The sequence below is a fragment of the Anabrus simplex genome, chromosome 2 (genome assembly GCF_040414725.1).
Source record: "Anabrus simplex isolate iqAnaSimp1 chromosome 2, ASM4041472v1, whole genome shotgun sequence".
Classification (NCBI taxonomy): Eukaryota; Metazoa; Arthropoda; class Insecta; order Orthoptera; family Tettigoniidae; genus Anabrus; species Anabrus simplex.
Genome location: NC_090266.1, coordinates 7390483 through 7407895, shown reverse-complemented (window position 1 = coordinate 7407895; position 17413 = coordinate 7390483). Strand labels below are relative to the sequence as shown.

General features: G+C 37.8%; 1 protein-coding gene across 1 annotated transcript in view; it reads right to left on the bottom strand.

Moving 5' to 3' along the window:
• The window catches only part of LOC136863901 (dynein beta chain, ciliary-like), a 5220903-nt gene that overhangs the window by 65050 nt on the left and 5138440 nt on the right, over positions 1–17413 (bottom strand). The window contains exon 82 of the mRNA XM_068226514.1: positions 4073–4205. Within this exon, the coding sequence (XP_068082615.1) occupies positions 4073–4205 (133 nt within the window). The remainder of the gene's footprint in view (positions 1–4072; positions 4206–17413) is intronic.

Below are 17413 nucleotides of genomic sequence, written 5' to 3'. Positions count from 1 at the left end.
CAGCAGCAAGCTAAGCTCATTATACGGCCGAGGCTAGACGTTTGTGTCTTACCTGAAGCAGCATTGTCTCCTTGCTGTACTCGAAACTTAATCGATAATCATGTGATAGCCAAAGTGAAGTGAAATATTAATGTGAAATAGTAGGATCTTATCGTCAGTAGCAATGAAGTGTTATTCAGGAGGAATGATCTAATGAGTTTATATGTGATCATAACAGTTTAAGCTACTGAAACATCATCGTGGGACAACACATCAAAAACTGTGGATCAGCAGCTTACAAGGGAGTTACGTACCCAGGTCTATGAAGCGGAGCAGCCGAAAATGAGGATTAAGACACAATGAGTGTCCAGCAGAAGGAATCGACTAACATTATAGAAATTGAAGTAACATTTTATGTAATCAACTTTCCATTTCAGTAGATAATAATATGATCTTCTTAACGTTGATTTTTCTTTGAAAATTGAGGTGTAAGTAATTTTTTATCACTTCATTATGTACTAGGTGTTAGTAGAATAGAAGCATGAATATTGTAGCGTAACGCTTATAAGTAATGGAGTAATAATAAGAATACTCGTATGGCCTCAGCTGCCGTGTGCAGTCATTTCAATTTGACGCTATCTGGCTGTCTGCTCGTCAATTTTGACGTTCTGTGTTACCCTAGGCACACTAGATGGCAGACCGAGTAAACCTGAACTTTCTTGGGCGTCTTGACTGAGCATTAATGAATTTTGTCGGGTAAACACCAAATGTGTCAACAGAGATCTTTTACATGCCAACTTCGTACGATATGGAGTGTCGAATTGACTTTCTTCCGCCTTTCTAAATTCCGACTACCACTCCTGGGTTTGAACCCGCTATATTTTGATCCCGAGGCTGACATTCTACCACTGATGCACAGAGGCAGTAATGGAGTGGAGGTTGCAATCTTCAAATCAGATAACTTTAAATTTGAATAACACATAATGATATTTAATAATAAATGACTTCATTGATCATTAACGAATTAATTTAACAATTTTGAGTTTTTTGAATACAAGTTTGAGCTGAGATGAATTGTTTAATAGTAGATACTGCATTCTTCGTAGAGTGTTGATACATGATCTTCAAAACCTCAATCAATGATAAATCTGAAATGAGTAGAGAATAATTAAACAAAGAGAGTTGAGGAAATTATGTGTTCAAAGATTTGCTCATGAAGCGAATGATTGCCCAATTATGGCATCCGTGAACGTTTATTTAATTCGGAGCGTATATTTCGTGAAATGAATGATATTAACGAGCACGTGCTGCTAGAGATGCAGCAGGTAGCCCATAAAATTTAATAATCATTCTGTAGAAGCCTCAACAACAAATGATAAATGAAATGGCTATTAATCCTTATTAACGTAATAAATAGCAGTGGAGATAGGAACTATTCTTTATTTCCACTATTTCCCAAAGTCCTGTTGTATTGAAATGAGAATGATAGAAGTGTGAAGCGATTTCCTACCCATTCAGTCACCAACCTTGTAATAGAATGGAACGTCAAAAAATGTCATCTGCGTTATATTTCTTGCTATCAGTTAATGCAAATAAAAATTATAAAAGTCATGCTAGTCTAATTCATAAATATTAAATTAATATATGATGTACATTGGATTATGATTGCTGTACAGTTTCTGATGTCATTTTATTGCCATGTGTTCTTGCTCAAGAGACATGTTATGCCGCGGTCGAACTCCGGATATTATCTGATACTGAAAGTGTTCCATGTGAACCTAATTTAAACACTTACAAATACATGGTTTCTGAAGCAGTAATACTTAATTGGAAGAACAGATCATTAAAGAATATATAAAATGGGAGGGTCAATGAAATGACAACTTTGTACAAGCCGAACAAAAGTAATTAAAGTAATTAACTGAGTGGAAGGAAACAGAAAGTGACGTAATTAAATTATTCTGGGAGTAATAATCAATCTTCAGTGTTAAATCTTCCCTAATTATAATATTAGAATAGATACAATTAATAATTAATCACTAATAAATATAAATATAAATATAAATATAAATATAAATATAAATATAAATATAAATATAAATATTAGGACCTTTAAACATGAATTTACCGAGCTCGATAGCTGCAGTCGCTTATGTGCTGTCAGTATCCAGTATTCGGGAGATAGTGGGTTCGAACCCCACTGTCGGCAGCCCTGAAGGTGGTATTCCATGGTTTCCCCTTTTCCCACCAGGCAAATTCTGTGCCTATACTTTAATTAAGACTACGGCCAATTCCTTCCCACTCCTAGCCCTTTGGTGTCCCATCGTCGCCATAAGACCTATCTTTGTCTGTGTGACGGAAAGCAACTTGCAAAGAAAACATGAATTAATGTTGAAAAATAAAGAATTAATTAATTCTGAAGTATTGAACTTAGTTTCAATATTTCTAAAGAATTTAATTGATTATAAGTCTTAAATAATGAATGAGATTGACCATAAGAATCATGTCAAAGAATAATTAATTACACCATTAATGACATTAATGAAGATTTATATAAGAAAGCGTTAATGTTTAAAAAATTATAAATCATGCCATAATTCATGTGAGAATTAGGAAATATGAAAGTGAAGTGATGATTTTCATGAACATTGTTCAGAATCAAGTTCTTAGGATAAAATAAGTTTTGGTGACCACAAGGCCAGATGTGATTTAATTCAGAGTGGGAATTATACGATCTTGGGGGTATTCAAGCTTATATTATTATGGATAATTAATAATGAACAGAATTAGGTTGACTCTAATGAGATTTAAATACTTAAGAGAGGATATGCAAGTAATAAACTTTCATTTTGCTTTTGTTCTGAAGGGATTAATTTCCAGAATTCAAATTAATGAATATTATAAAGAAATTAATTTACTGCGATAAGATGTTATGAAGCCGGTAGTAATTCTCATGGTGGGCAATAAAACAAGCTTTACTAACTTCCCAAATGTATTATGTATTGCTCCGTTTCCGGGGTCACTCTGCCGTTAGTTAATCTAATATCTTCAAGATGGAAACCAGTGAAGGAGAGACATCGAAAGGCTTATTTAACAGATTTCAAAATTTGTAAAAACAAAAGAATGAAATTTAAAATTATTGGAAAAATTGAATTTACAGCCAGAGATTTCATCAAGAAAGAATTGTTATGATTGATTTCATTCAATAAAGGGCCACTTTGTTCTTAGTTTTTATGTTATTTCGCCACAAACCTATCCAGCCACATCCCCTTTATTATCCACTTTTAATTAATTGCCTCAATACAGTGTAGTCGGTCACTAATGGCCGAGCAACGAGAGTAATACATAATATATTTGAGACGTTAATACATTTTCTTATTGGCTACCATGAAAGTTACATCACATCTTACCACAGTAATTTTATTTCTTTATTTTTAGGTATCAATTTATTTGTTTGCAAAGCCCAAGGTACATCAGGGCTGAGCGCATTTTTAATGTCCTCAACAAAATGTAAACTTAAGAGAGGAGTAACTAGTTCGAGTTGAAAGCCTCGGTGACTGGACCTATACCATTCCATTCAAGCAAAAATGACATTGTCAATATCTAATTTGGAGACTCCTATCCATAGAAGATACTTACATTTAATTGTAAATAATACTAATATTTTGGGCTATACGTGAATGCAAATAACTGAATTGCACCAAACGATTTTTAAGAAACGTTTCTCTTACACGCACGTAAAGAAGAACCACATTGCGGCTTGAAATGAAATGAGGTTAAGTGTTGCACTTTGAGAAGGCTCTGATATTATGTCTGAGTAACCGGCACATCCTTCGTGAATGGCTGGGGGATTTCTTAAGGTGAGCAGTGCCAATTTCACGAAAATCCTTTGTCTCCTCAACTGTAGAGAAGGATGCGATGTAATTGAGTAGGTCAACCTTCATCCAACTTATTTCTGTTCCTTCTCATTAATCTCCATATTCTGTGCGATATTAGTGACGTATCCTCTGTCAATAGAGTATAAAATCCTTTACGTTTTCTATCTACTGCAATGAAATAAACATACATTACTTATATCGGAACATGTACTCACTCGAATATTAGTAACAGGCAGAGATGGAAATAGTTCCTTGAGCTTTGAGTCTTTCAGCATGCCAGACTGAATGTCCCAGCCAGCACCTTCCAGGAATAGTCCATGTACATAAGCTCCATCTTTAGGGCGGGGTCTGAAATAGTATGTACAGTATGACGGAGTTATCAGTAACAGGAATACAAGTCACCAAAGTTACAACGTCTCATTGGCAATGGTTAAAATACTCGCGTCTTGGTCTCATATATATCGTTAAATTACTAATGTTACTAAAACCAATTACATATAGTTTCATGAACTGGCATGCAGGCGTTATCTTGAAATTATGCTAAAAATTTTCAACTGTACAGTACCAAATGTTAGAGATGCAAGTCTTTCTGGAATAATTCATGAGGAATTATTCCCTTGGAGTGATCAAATGCAGGACATATTAAATAATATTAGACGAGCTATTGCCGTTTTAATGGACTGAAATACAAACTAACTAACAAGTTATTGAAGAGAATTTAACACGCTAATTTTCAAAGTCACAAAATAGACATGGTACATATTTGGGCATGTTGTAGAACAGAGTAATATTCTCCATAGCGGGCATTAAATGCAATTTAATTAACAAACGAGAACAGCATATCTATATTGTGACGACGACGGCCATGTCATGGTACAGCTCCTACTGTGAACGAGCCCCTCTGCCAAACCCCGTGATTTCATCGCAGACATCGCAGGAAGAAACAATAGAAAGTGAACCCAGAGCCTTCCAATTCCATAGAACTCGATGGATTGTTTTCTGGAGGGGCCGACGGCTCAGTTACGCTGTGGAGCATCGGGTGAGTCAATATGTAACAGGAGTAGTAGAGCAAAGCGGCTCCCACCCGCGAACCAATCAGAGACCGCGGGGCGTGTCACGTGACTGCGCGCGAAATTTTAATATCTAAACAAAACCACGTGCCCTTGTTTATAAACAACGGTGCTGCCATCTTTACGGCACTAAACCATGTGGCTACTATCTTAGGCACGTGGTGGAGGGAAATTTGAAATTCCACGTGCTTTTTTCTCAAGGTGACAGCTGCCTTCTTTAAACTTCAGTGCAGACATCTAGACGGGGCCAAATCCTAATGGCTACCACCTTATGCACGTCGTAGGTAGAAAATTGGAAATTCCACGTGCTTTTTGACAGCTGTTAAGGTAACAGCTGATCGTGCAGGCAACTTGATGGGGCTAAAACATCAAATGCACGCAGTAGCGGGGCAATTTGAAATTCTACGTGCTGTTTTTCACAGCTGTAATCTTTTATCTACGCAGGCATGGACCTTAAACATGACTAACTTTAGTGCTGGCACCTTGAAGGGGGTTAAAACTTCAACGCTGCTACCTTACGTACGTAATAGTAGCCAATTTGAAATTGTGCTCTTAGGTCTAGTGCAAAAATGGGCCGGTACACTACATAAAAATTTCTGACATCGCTGGGAATTGAACTTGGAGTGTCAAAAAAAGAAGCCGACATAAACAGATTGTAGACTATAAGACACATAAACATAAATTTTTTGAAGCTTTTAGGGCAGCATAAACAGACGTATGAGCTGTAGTCAACTAGTGCGCTCTCGCCAGAGCAGAGCTGAAGATGGAATGTTAACGGTCAGCGTTTTTAGCGAACCTCGAGGAACAAGGTACATCTTCATTGAAACTGTACCGAAAGAATATACACACTCGTTGTATTCCTAATAAAATCCACAGCCTGTTTGAAGAGGTTACAATACATTCGCAGAGGGTAAGGATAGAAGTTACTTGAATGGAATAGGTTGTCGGGTCCGGTAGTGTTTGAAATATGTCAGCTTCGTGTAAAATAATTATTGCTACAATAAATTCCAGCACTTCTGCAGCGATCGCTTAGTACACTTCGGGTTATATTTGAAAATTAAAAGCGATTAGGGCCTAGCAAGTAACAAAGACTGAATTCTCGAGTCAACTCTCTAAACCGAAAGTGTAGCTAGAAAGAGAACTTTATAAATATTCTTTACCTGTTGTAAGGGAAGTACGCAGCTCTGTGCCACGGCGAGCAGGGGTGATTAGAATGTATATATACGAACAGCATAAATCTTGGAGTAGATTATTCTCTACCGGCCGTACTAAGTAGCTCAATCGGTTATGGCACTGGCCTTACCAAGTTCGTTCCAGCCTATGCTTTGTCTTGCACATCAAGTAACCGGGAATTGAACCAGCAGTAAGAGGCCTGAGCTATACAATAGACTGCTATGAGGCCAGCCTCGTGTTAAAGAACTCTTGCAGAACTAAATTCCGCAGTGGTTCTGAGTCTGTGTAGCTCAGCACAAAAACGTACTCTTTACAGATACCTGCTAAACTAAGTACCCCAATCAGTTGAAGCATTACTCTTTTAACTCTACTTGACAAGGTCGGTCCTTCCTTAGTCCTGTGGTATTTGAAAAGAACAAGGGAAGTCAGATGATGTAGTTTGTTAGGACTGTATGCACGCTGACATAAACACTTTCTGCTGTCCGAATGGCAATAAGACAATGCTCTCTGTGTGGTGTTGAGACGCACGCCATTAATCCAGAGTGCTGACCGTATCGATTTATGAATATATAAAAAATGAGCAATTTACCGTATTCTCTTACCTGCTTTCAAATAAGGTGGGTATGTGTGCTGAAAAACATTCTATAAAGAAATGAATCGTATATGTATATATATTTACGATTTATTTTTCTTTCCTTTTGGAAAATCATCATCATCTTCATCATCTCGATTCATATCTGCCGTCTACATTATTCGAGTGCCATCTGCTAAGAAGTAAGTATAATTCTTTGAATTTTATTATGAAGAAATGAAATAGCGTATGGCTCTTAGTGCCGGGTTGTGTCCGAGGGCTTTTACTCGGCAGGTGCAGATCTTTTTATTTGACTCCAGTAGGCGACCTGCGTATCTTCATGTGGATAAAGACGACACATGCACCCTGTCCCCGTGCCAGGGGAATTAACCAATTATGGTTATAAATCTCGAACCTGCCGGGAATCGAACCCCTGTGACCATAGGCCAGCACGATAACCATTTAGCTATGGAACCGGAAAAATTATTATTATTATTATTATTATTATTATTATTATTATTATTATTATTATTATTATTGTTACGGAGTTTTCCGTGGTAATTAGAGGTGAAAGAAGGTGCGGGGGGTGAACAGGTCTCAGGCTACGAAATTAAAGTTACTTTAAAATTTAACAAGGTTATATTTTCTTTGCAAAATCAAGAAATAACAAGCATGGCAGTACAGAGTAGCAAGGTAACAAATTACAATTACAGTATTTATAGGATTTGGGCTTCGAGCCCCGAACTCACAATTCTTGGGCAACTAGCCCAACTTTACCCCAAAACAAGATTTAACAGAGGGGCAGAAAACCCCATTCATGCCCAGGAGCACTTGCTCTAAATTACACAGAAAAACCTCCTCGAGGCATACATACTCAATTTTCAAGAAAGAGCCACTCGCTCTCAACTTTAAGCCTATCAAAGGCCCAACCAAACTCCACCTTCAAGTTGTCCTCTAAGGACATAGACACGGGGGTAAAATATACAACCTACTGAGGTCTATTAAGTGAGAAACAGGTTAATTACATGACCTCCAAAATAATTTGAGGGGAGGCGAACTGCACTCCTAATACCTATTGTTTAAAACCTAAGCTGGCTCTAGGCCGCTAATGCAAGAGCTAATCCCATACTAAAGAGGTGACTATAGAAGGAAACAATTTACATTACGTTAAGGAAGAAAGTAGTGAAAATAAGTTCACCTCAAAACAATATGAGTGGGAGCTCGAGAGGGTTAAGCACTCTCTATCCCAATATGTAGCTTTGAAAGAGAATAGATGTTAAGAGTCTTTACATTTTAGGGAAAGTTACATGGTAGAAACGCTTCGGACCCGCCCCGAGAGTTAAACTGCTGAGCTAGCAAGAAAAGAAGTTATTAAAAGCAATTACCTTGGTGTTGAACTGCTCCCCGAAGAAAGAGGCGCTTCCCGCCCCTGCTACGTACTTTACAATTTGAATGTTGGTACAGAAGTGGCGCAGAGACCCGAAAATCAGCAGTTTATATACTCTCGTGGAAAGTTCGAGGCGTTTCGGAAATGAGAACACCCGCCCACAAAAACTTTATTGGCTAGGGTTAAGCAAGATATTCAAGTTGGAGAAGATACATCTGATTGGTCAGAAATTAATTAAAGAAATTCGGGATTGGCTAAATTCAAAACAAGGGGAAGGAAAGGGTTATACAGCCAACTTAAACAATAACAGAAAGAAATTTAACAAGGAACAAACTTTTGAAATAAAAATTTCTCCAAAAAAACCAGTTCTTTCACTTCGCACTAGGGTGCACCATTGTAGTTCTTCAGTAGTGTCCTCTAGAAGAGAAAGTTCACACTTCTTACTACAGGTAAAACAAAAATACATCGAAAGCGACCCAGTTCAGAAACTCCAAAATTTCCAAGTAGTGACATCTTCTGAGAAACTTGAAAATTAACACAGTAGATAAAGTTCAGACTTCCTCCAGCAGAGGAGTTTCAGCTGGCGCAAGGTTTGAATTAGTGGCGTGGAGGTGTACCGCCCGGTACAATTATTATTATTATTATTATTATTATTATTATTATTATTATTATTATTATTATTATTATTATTATTATTATATTAAGATTTTTCTTTCTTTTTAGAAAAATCATCATCGTTATCGATATCTGTCATCTACTTTACCCGAGTGCCTTCTGCTAAGAAAGTAAGTTTATTGATCTGTCTCTGTTTTATACTTGGCATAAACATTATGAAAGTGACAAACGTATGCGTCATGCAGCCAGTCCCCAGTGTAAAAACTGTTGCTTGTAGAGTAGGGTACAGCTTCAAGCTCAGTGAGGAAAGCACCTCACTCACTACGCCTCTTTAGTTATAGCTTGTTCATCTGTAAAAGCTCAGAGCTGTTGAGGATTTAACCAGCTTTCAAGTTATACAGCCAGTGCCTGGTGTAAAACTGGTGCTTATACGGTTGCTTAGTGCATGCATTTTAGCAGACTACAACTTCTTGCTCGATGAGGAAAGCAACAGCAAACAAGCCTGACTTCTTATTTTCTTAGTACGCCTCCATAACAGCTAATTAGTTCCTGCATGCATTTTAGTAGGCTTAGCAGTACCAAATTCCAGCTCGGTGAGGAAAACTACCTCACTCAGTACGCCACTTGAGTGATGTTTAGGGTATCTGTAAGAGCTGATAGCAGAGCTATTGAGGATCTAACCAGCCTTCGAGCTGATTACTAAACGATAATTCGCAGCCAGTGCCTGGTGTAAAACCGATAATTATACGGTTAGTTAGTGCATGCATTTTAGTAGCCTACAACTTCTAGCTCAGTGAGGAAAACTACCTTATTTAGTACGCCTCTTCAGTGATGCCTAGGTGATCTATAACAGATGATAGCAGAGCTGTTTAGGATTCAACTACACTTCAAGCTGATTACTAAACAGACATGTATTAACATTTTATTTGTTGTTTCCTTAACAGGAGAATATCAAGTGATTGTGACGAAGATTACCATCGTGATTAATACTTGCTTTAAATGCCGCTTTCTTTACGCGAAAAGGATTCAATCACGCAAACATCATGTATATACGAACGAGCAAAATAAATGTTCGTTGCTTCCTTTCGATGATAAACGTGTGTGGGATAGTGATTCCCTTACGCGTGTCCCATGGGGGTACAGCAAGATATACAAGATGCATATTTAACACTGCTGTATGTATATGATCTGTAAAAGGGTAAATTATATTATCATTTGAGAAGAGAAAGCTACACAACAATTTTGTAAGAATTACATTATCATTCAAGATGCAGAGAAAGGTTAATTTGTACGTACAAGAAGGGGGAAATTACTAACGCTGTAGTACAGCGAATGATATTATCATTCAAGATGCAGAAAAAATAATTAACTTGTACATACAAGATGCAATGTTAATACATAACATAGAATTGGCATATTATTTTATTTTAGATTATATATTCCTTTGCCCACATGTTTATCAACAGAAGTATTACCATCTCCCCATCCTCCTCTTGTTTGCAAGATAAGCTTAGGATCGTATGCTTAAATTAGTAAGTATGCCACGAAAGTAGGTCTTAGGGTGTTCAGAAGAGCAGCTTGCTTTAAAAAACACAAGCTTCGTTTAAGTATGCTGAAAAACTAGATTCTCATAGTATGTTGAGAAGAGGAGCTCGCTATAAGATGGTAAGTATGATGAGAACGCAAGTTTTTCTCTCTGTACGAATCGATCTTCTTAGGACAAAGGTATCCCCCTGTTAAGCAGTAAACATATTTTAGTCAGTGTTCTAAACACCTGTTGATCGACTATAGTGTTCGATTCCAGTCTTGTTACCATTGCTGTAAACGATATTTTTTTGTTCGAATCCATCGCCTTGGGACAAATATATCCACTGCTAAGCAGTAAGCATGCTTTAGAGTTCTAATCATAACACTCTGTGTTCTCAACGCCTGTTGTAGGTAACAGCAACAGCTGCTTTTTTGAGATAGTAAGTATGTTAACAGAAAAGAAATTCTTAGAGTGTTGAAAACGGCAGCATTGTTTATGTATACTTAAAAATTACGTTCCCTGAGATAATGGTATTGAGCCGTATCCTGACGGCCCATAAAAGACACTCGGATTATTATTGGCCATATTATATAATTTCATTAAAATAAATTTCAGTCAGGCATGGTAAAAAGTAGTGAATCGCAGGATAGCTGAGACCGGAAGTCGCTGGATACTTCCTCGGTACCGTGAGAAAGGCTTAGCACATCTCGGCACGTGTAGAAGATCTTGGCCAAGAGGAATATTCAGCCAATGAAAACGCGTGAATGTGGCATATATGGAGTCTGGATCGCGTGAAATCATAATCCCAGGTTAACCAACATGGACAACTGCATGAAGAAAATATGGCTATAAAGGAATCAATTCTGTGAGTTGACGGATTTCCGCAGGTCAGAAAGTGAAATGTAATCAGGAATATGCTATAGAAATAATCCGAGTAAAGTTGATGTCATTTGGAGTGTGTTTTATGCTGTGTTATAATTAATATTAAGTCATTATGAATGGCAAGCACGATGATTGGCTGCTCTTTTAAACATGCGGGAATCCCATTGCTACAACGGCGTTAGCCACGTTTCCTTAGCGTACCAAGCTTTGGAGAGCGTCACTCTGATTAAGTGAATCGTCGGGCGTGAACGTGGTTCGGTATTGCTACTATACTTGTGCATGAATGTTGCCACGTGGAGAGATATATAACAGTGTATTGTTTTATGAGCGAGAAGCAGTACTTTCAGTCGTGCAGTTTACTGAATTAACTGGTGCAGTTTTGAATTGCCGATTATATTATAGTGCAAAGTTTACTCCAGATAAATAGACGGTAATAATAGCCGCAGACTGGAGAGTGAAGAAGAGACGCTCAGCTGTATTGCATTTCGTGTCGGTCGCGTTTCGCGAAGAACTTTCGAATCGTACCGCGAGCCGCTCTAATAACTGTATATAGAAACCCTAATGGTTACATTTCAAGTGCGTTTGTTTGTCAGTATGTTGGCTTAGTTTACAGCTAACAAATGGTTTTGTTCGGCTGGTGCAGAATCGAGCGGTGAAGAGACACTCACCTAAAGCCTTCTGTGTTGCAGTGTTCAGGAACTTTCATCAAGAATATGGCACCGCCCACAGAAGAAAGAAGATTGTTTCTATGTGTTAAAGCAGTGCTCACCATGGAGTAACAGCATACACTGGCAAGGATGTGAGCCGTTGCCAATGTCCAGAGAGTCGTCCAAGATAAGATGCATATTTTTAAATTAGATGGCAAGTTATATGAGTTATGTTTAAATACTAGTGCAGTTTAGTGTAGGTATTTTTCTTTAACGTAACTTTAGCCTGACGGCATGTGTTTATTTCACACTTGTAATGTTGTAAATACGGATAAGGGAGGAATGCATGATTTCTATATTTTTATTTTATTTTACGATTAGTTAGATGGGATAATGAGGGAGTTGTTAGGATTTATTTTGTTGGTATATTATGCATGATAATTAGCTTAGTATTATCTCGATATTCTTGTATATTAGTGATAGGAGGATTAGATTGACAAGATCATCCAATTTCCGAGTTAAACACTTGCTACGTTGAGAGTAAATTCAATTTAATTTTGGTCATTTAGAAAGTTAGTAACAGTTAGATTGCATGACGTATGGAATTTCAGAAGCTGACATGTGTGGAGCTGCATCGCAACGTTGAATTAAAAGGAGTCTTCCAATGCGGGTTGGAAAGTGTTTCGCAAAATGATTTGTATGGGAATCGAACCTGGATTCATAATGGGAAAGGCTGATAAGATTTTAAGAAATATAAGAAGTTTTAATGCATGCTGATTTATGAAATTGATTATGCAGGCCGATTGCATGCCTGATGAAGTGAAAAGAATGATGTGCAGTGAATATGTCCTTGCTATTGTATTCTGAGAGGATATTGATAATCAGAATTGACGGAAATTAATGCCAGACCAGTGAGTCTGATGTGTGTGAAAAATTATTGTAGCATGCTTGTAAGAAGCACGATTGTATGTGAGTTTCCGTGCAGTCGAGGAAATATGATGTCGCCTTACAGGTTTACTTATCAGCCGTGTTTACATAGACAGCGTGAATGAGATGTTACTTCCGTGATACAATCTTGGCGAACAGCAACCAAGCCTCAGTGCAGTATTGAGTTCTAACATTTCCTTTCAGCCCACAGCACAGCAGGAAATATGTGACGGATGAACGTGCTTTTGGGTGTGCAAATGCAGCAGAAGAATGCAATGTTGCCCATTGCTTTCCATATGTTTAATAAAGGGTAATAATATATTTTCTCTTACAGGATGGTGTTTTGTGATATTTCATGTTGTTTGGATATGTTGTCTTGTTGTTTAATGGGGAACAGCCCGAGTGCTGAGTAATATTGGTCGTCAATCTAGTACTTACTAGATCTTTTGGTGAACCGCGTTTCACGTCGAGTCATTGTAGTATGTAAGATTTCCCTTTCCTTATCCGATGTAGATATGTGAGATACTTTGCTTATTTTGTGTTCATTGTAAATATAGCGTAGGTGAGGCCACTTGTATTTTTCATCATTCATATCGTGTCCCATTGCCTCTTAATTTTCCTTTTATGTTAATTCTTGCGATGACTCTATAAAATTAAAACCCGTATCAATGTGCTACTTAAAAACGTGTTACTCCATGCGAATCGAATACGTATCTGTATACGCATACGTATACTATTATATATAATGAACTTTGGACAATCAGATCATGAATATTTTTAAAAGTTCACAAGTATTCAATGTTGTGCTTGAACTTTTATTTTATATTTAATTTTTTGAATAATTGACGTTTCAATGTCCAGTTCTTTTCAGTTTTTGAGATTATGTCATTATCGTATTTATCATTTGATTTACTTGGTTTTATGTTAGTATGATCCAGGGTTATTTTGTGCATAAACTCATCCCACCCCATATTATTGTTTCTCATTCGAGTTATACTTCCATTTTCCTGTCGTTTACTTATAACTAAGTGAGAATCTTCGACTTTTTGCCTCTCCCATCGACAACCAACCCACTTCTGTGTCCAAAGCTGAGTTAGTCGGATGTTCACACAGGAATGGAGACATCGTACAGTATGTTGAGAAGAACAGCTCGTTATAAGTTGGTAAGTATGTTGAGAAGGGCACCTTGCTATAAGATGGTGGTATGACGACAAGAGCAGCTTGCTTTTCCGCAGCGTAGCTGAGTTCCGTTAAGGTCTATTTAAATTCCGCTCCATAAAGTTTACTTCCGTCAAGGTAGCAGCACTCAAGTAAGCCATGTTCAAAAAACAAGTACCCGTAGTTAATGATAGCGGCTGTAATCTCGACAGATGTGAAAAAAAAGCTCGTGAAATTTTTAAAATTTCTTGCTACTACGTGCATAAGGTAGCATCTATAAGTATTTAGGCCCCGACAAGATGCCAGCATTGAAGTTAGCGATAGATTGTTGTTCGATGATGGCAGCTGTCTCCTTGACAGCTGTCAAAAAGCACGTGGAATTCTAATTGCCCTCCACCATGTGAATAAGGTGGTAGCCATGAAGATTTAGCGCCGTCAAATTGTCAGCGCTAAAGTTTGCGATAGTCTGTTGATTAAAGATGGCAGCTGTCAACTTGACAGCTGTCAAAAAATCACGTGGAATTTCAAATAGCCCGCCACCATGTGCCTAAGTTAGTTGCTATGAGGTTTAGTGCCGCAAAGATGGCAGCAGTGAAGTTAGCGATGCTCTCTCTTTTAAAGAGGACAGCTGTCAGCTGTCAAAAAAGCACGTGGCTTTGTTTACCATCAAGTGCACGTGGCTATGTTTACATATTCAAATTTCGCGCGCGCCGAATTCAAATTTCCCGCGCGCAGTCACGTGACGCCTTCCGCGACCTCTGATTGGGTCGGAGGTAGGAGCCGCTTTGCCCTACTACTAACTGGCGACGAGGAACGGCGTGTTGCACGTGCTAAAGCTTTAAAACTTGCGGCCGATATTGTTGTATCGTCAGTTAATTTAAGGCGGGAAGGGGGCATTTCTTTACGTATCAACTCCTGGGAAAAGCTGCCTCCAACAGTTAGCAAGTATATCAACCAAACTCGTGACTTGCTTTATGAATCTTTATCCTTCATGGATTAACTTGATTTTGAGGTTGATATGGAAATACTTGCCGTGGATACCGGCCACGCCAGTGTTCGTAAAGCCGGATGAGAGCTGCTAGAAAATGAATTTAAATCCTGGATTTCTCTCCTACAAAAACGGATAGGTGTTTTCATTTACAAGGGGAGTACTCATGCTAATAGACGGATGAGCCAGCGAGAAGTTATGAGACGTGAGGAAATTAAAGAAGCCATCATAAGAACCGTACAAGGTAGGTATGAACTACTTGCGCTCGTAGGCTTGTTTACTGCGTAATTCGAGATTATATAAAATAAAATCAGTCATTTCTGACTCGTTAATAGGAAAAAGTTTTCTTCATACCGAAAAAGTCCTTGGATTCATGGAAACAGGCAGCACAAGGCGTATCTGCATGATAGGCATAACATAGAGACAAGAATAAGTTCTGTCCTAGACCCTACTAATAGAACAGATTCATTGCTCGAACCGGGAGAGGAAAATAGAACCAGGCAGGCATTGATCGGAAAACGCATGTGTTTACCAGTAGGGATCCTCCAGAGCGGACCAAACGCCCTTCATGTGATTACAACAGCCTTCCATAACATTGCATTTCTTTCAAAGGTATGTACCCACAAGTGAATTGGTCAAGTCATGCGATTATAAAACACAGAGGAGTGACAAAACATATTTTATGGAATGTACTGTGACTTCCATTGCATTACATTTTATTGCCCCGTGTTGATTCGTCTGTAAATATAGGCCCATTTATGGATTCATTGCTCCATCCATAACCTATCCATCCATTATTACGACTTTAAACATCAACTTGACAACAATAACCTCCCCAGTGGCTAACAAAAATGTTGTTTTACTATACTTAATTGAAAAAGTACAGTATAGTGTACATTCTGTTTCCATGTCTTTATTCCTTTTAATAGACCTCCACTTGACTATTTCACTGCTTTTGGACAGCGTATTGTACATTTGAGTTTATGTCAGCATAGTGCTGCACTCTATTGAATGAGTGGAAAAGTATTAGGTCACCAAGAAGTAAGCATTACATGAGGTTATGCGCTGTGTTTGAAATTCAGTAGTAATGTCTATAATCATTAGAATTTTTCAGTTCAAACTTACTGTTACGTATAGTTAAGACTCTGATCGACAGTTTTACGTGCCAAATACAAGTTTATATGAAGTATTTTATTAGAAGAAGTGTGTTGAATAACCATGTACACTATACTGTAAATTTTATTTGAATTACAGTGAAAATGTCAGACCACGTAGTCATGTTTACAAGCTTCTACTAGTGATACACAGGTGTAGTTGAGATGTGCGAAGTAATGTAGAGCTATTTTTGTATGACAGATATTCAAGATGAGTTTACGTGTGCGTGATAATAATGATCTATGTGCTGCAGGTATTTTAAACTTGATTGAAAGCGGGGATGTCTCTGATCTTGAAGATCTTAGTGACAATGATAAAGATTGTAATAATGAACCTAATATTGATGTGCAGTGTAAGAGTCATTTAGGAGTGAATTTTGGAGGTGAAGAGAATGAAACTACTGTTGAAGGGGCATCTCACCAAGTATTGGGCCTACTCGAACCGGGAGAGGAAAATAGAACCAGGCAGGCATTGATCGGAAAACGCATGTGTTTACCAGTAGGGATCCTCCAGAGCGGACCAAACGCCCTTCATGTGATTACAACAGCCTTCCATAACATTGCATTTCTTTCAAAGGTATGTACCCACAAGTGAATTGGTCAAGTCATGCGATTATAAAACACAGAGGAGTGACAAAACATATTTTATGGAATGTACTGTGACTTCCATTGCATTACATTTTATTGCCCCGTGTTGATTCGTCTGTAAATATAGGCCCATTTATGGATTCAAGAAAGTGTAGGAAGCGTTTATTTCACATCAGAAACAACCTACATTTTGTAAATAACTTGGAGAGGCCTGTGGATATTAAGGATGTGTTTTTCAAAGTTCGTCCTCTGTATAACTCAACTGAAGGAACTAATTAGAAAATTGAATCTCGCAAAGAAGACAGCTAAGAATAACATGATGGCAAGCATAATTGGCAGTCATACAAATTTTAGTGAAAAATGGAAGGGTATATATAGGTATTTTAAGGCAGAAACAGGTTCCAAGAAGGACATCCCAGGAATAATTAATGAACAAGGGGAGTGTGTATGTGAGGATCTTCAAAAGGCAGAAGTATTCAGTCAGCAGTATGTAAATATTGTTGGTTACAAGGATGATGTCGAGGTAGAGGAGGAGACTAAGGCCAAAGAAGTAATAAAAATTTACATATGATAACATTGATATTTACAAAAGATACAAAAGTTGAAAAGTAGAAAAGCTGCTGGAATTGATAAGATTTCTGGGGATATACTAAAGACAATGGGTTGGGATATAGTACCATATCTGAAGTACTTATTTGATTATTGTTTGGTCGGAGGAACTATACCAGATAAATGGAGAGTTGCTATAGTAGCCCCTGTGTATAAAGGAAAGGGTGATAGACATAAAGCTGAAAACTACAGGCCAGTAAGTTTGACATGCATTGTATGTAAGCTTTGGGAAGGCATTCTTTCTGATTATATTAGACAT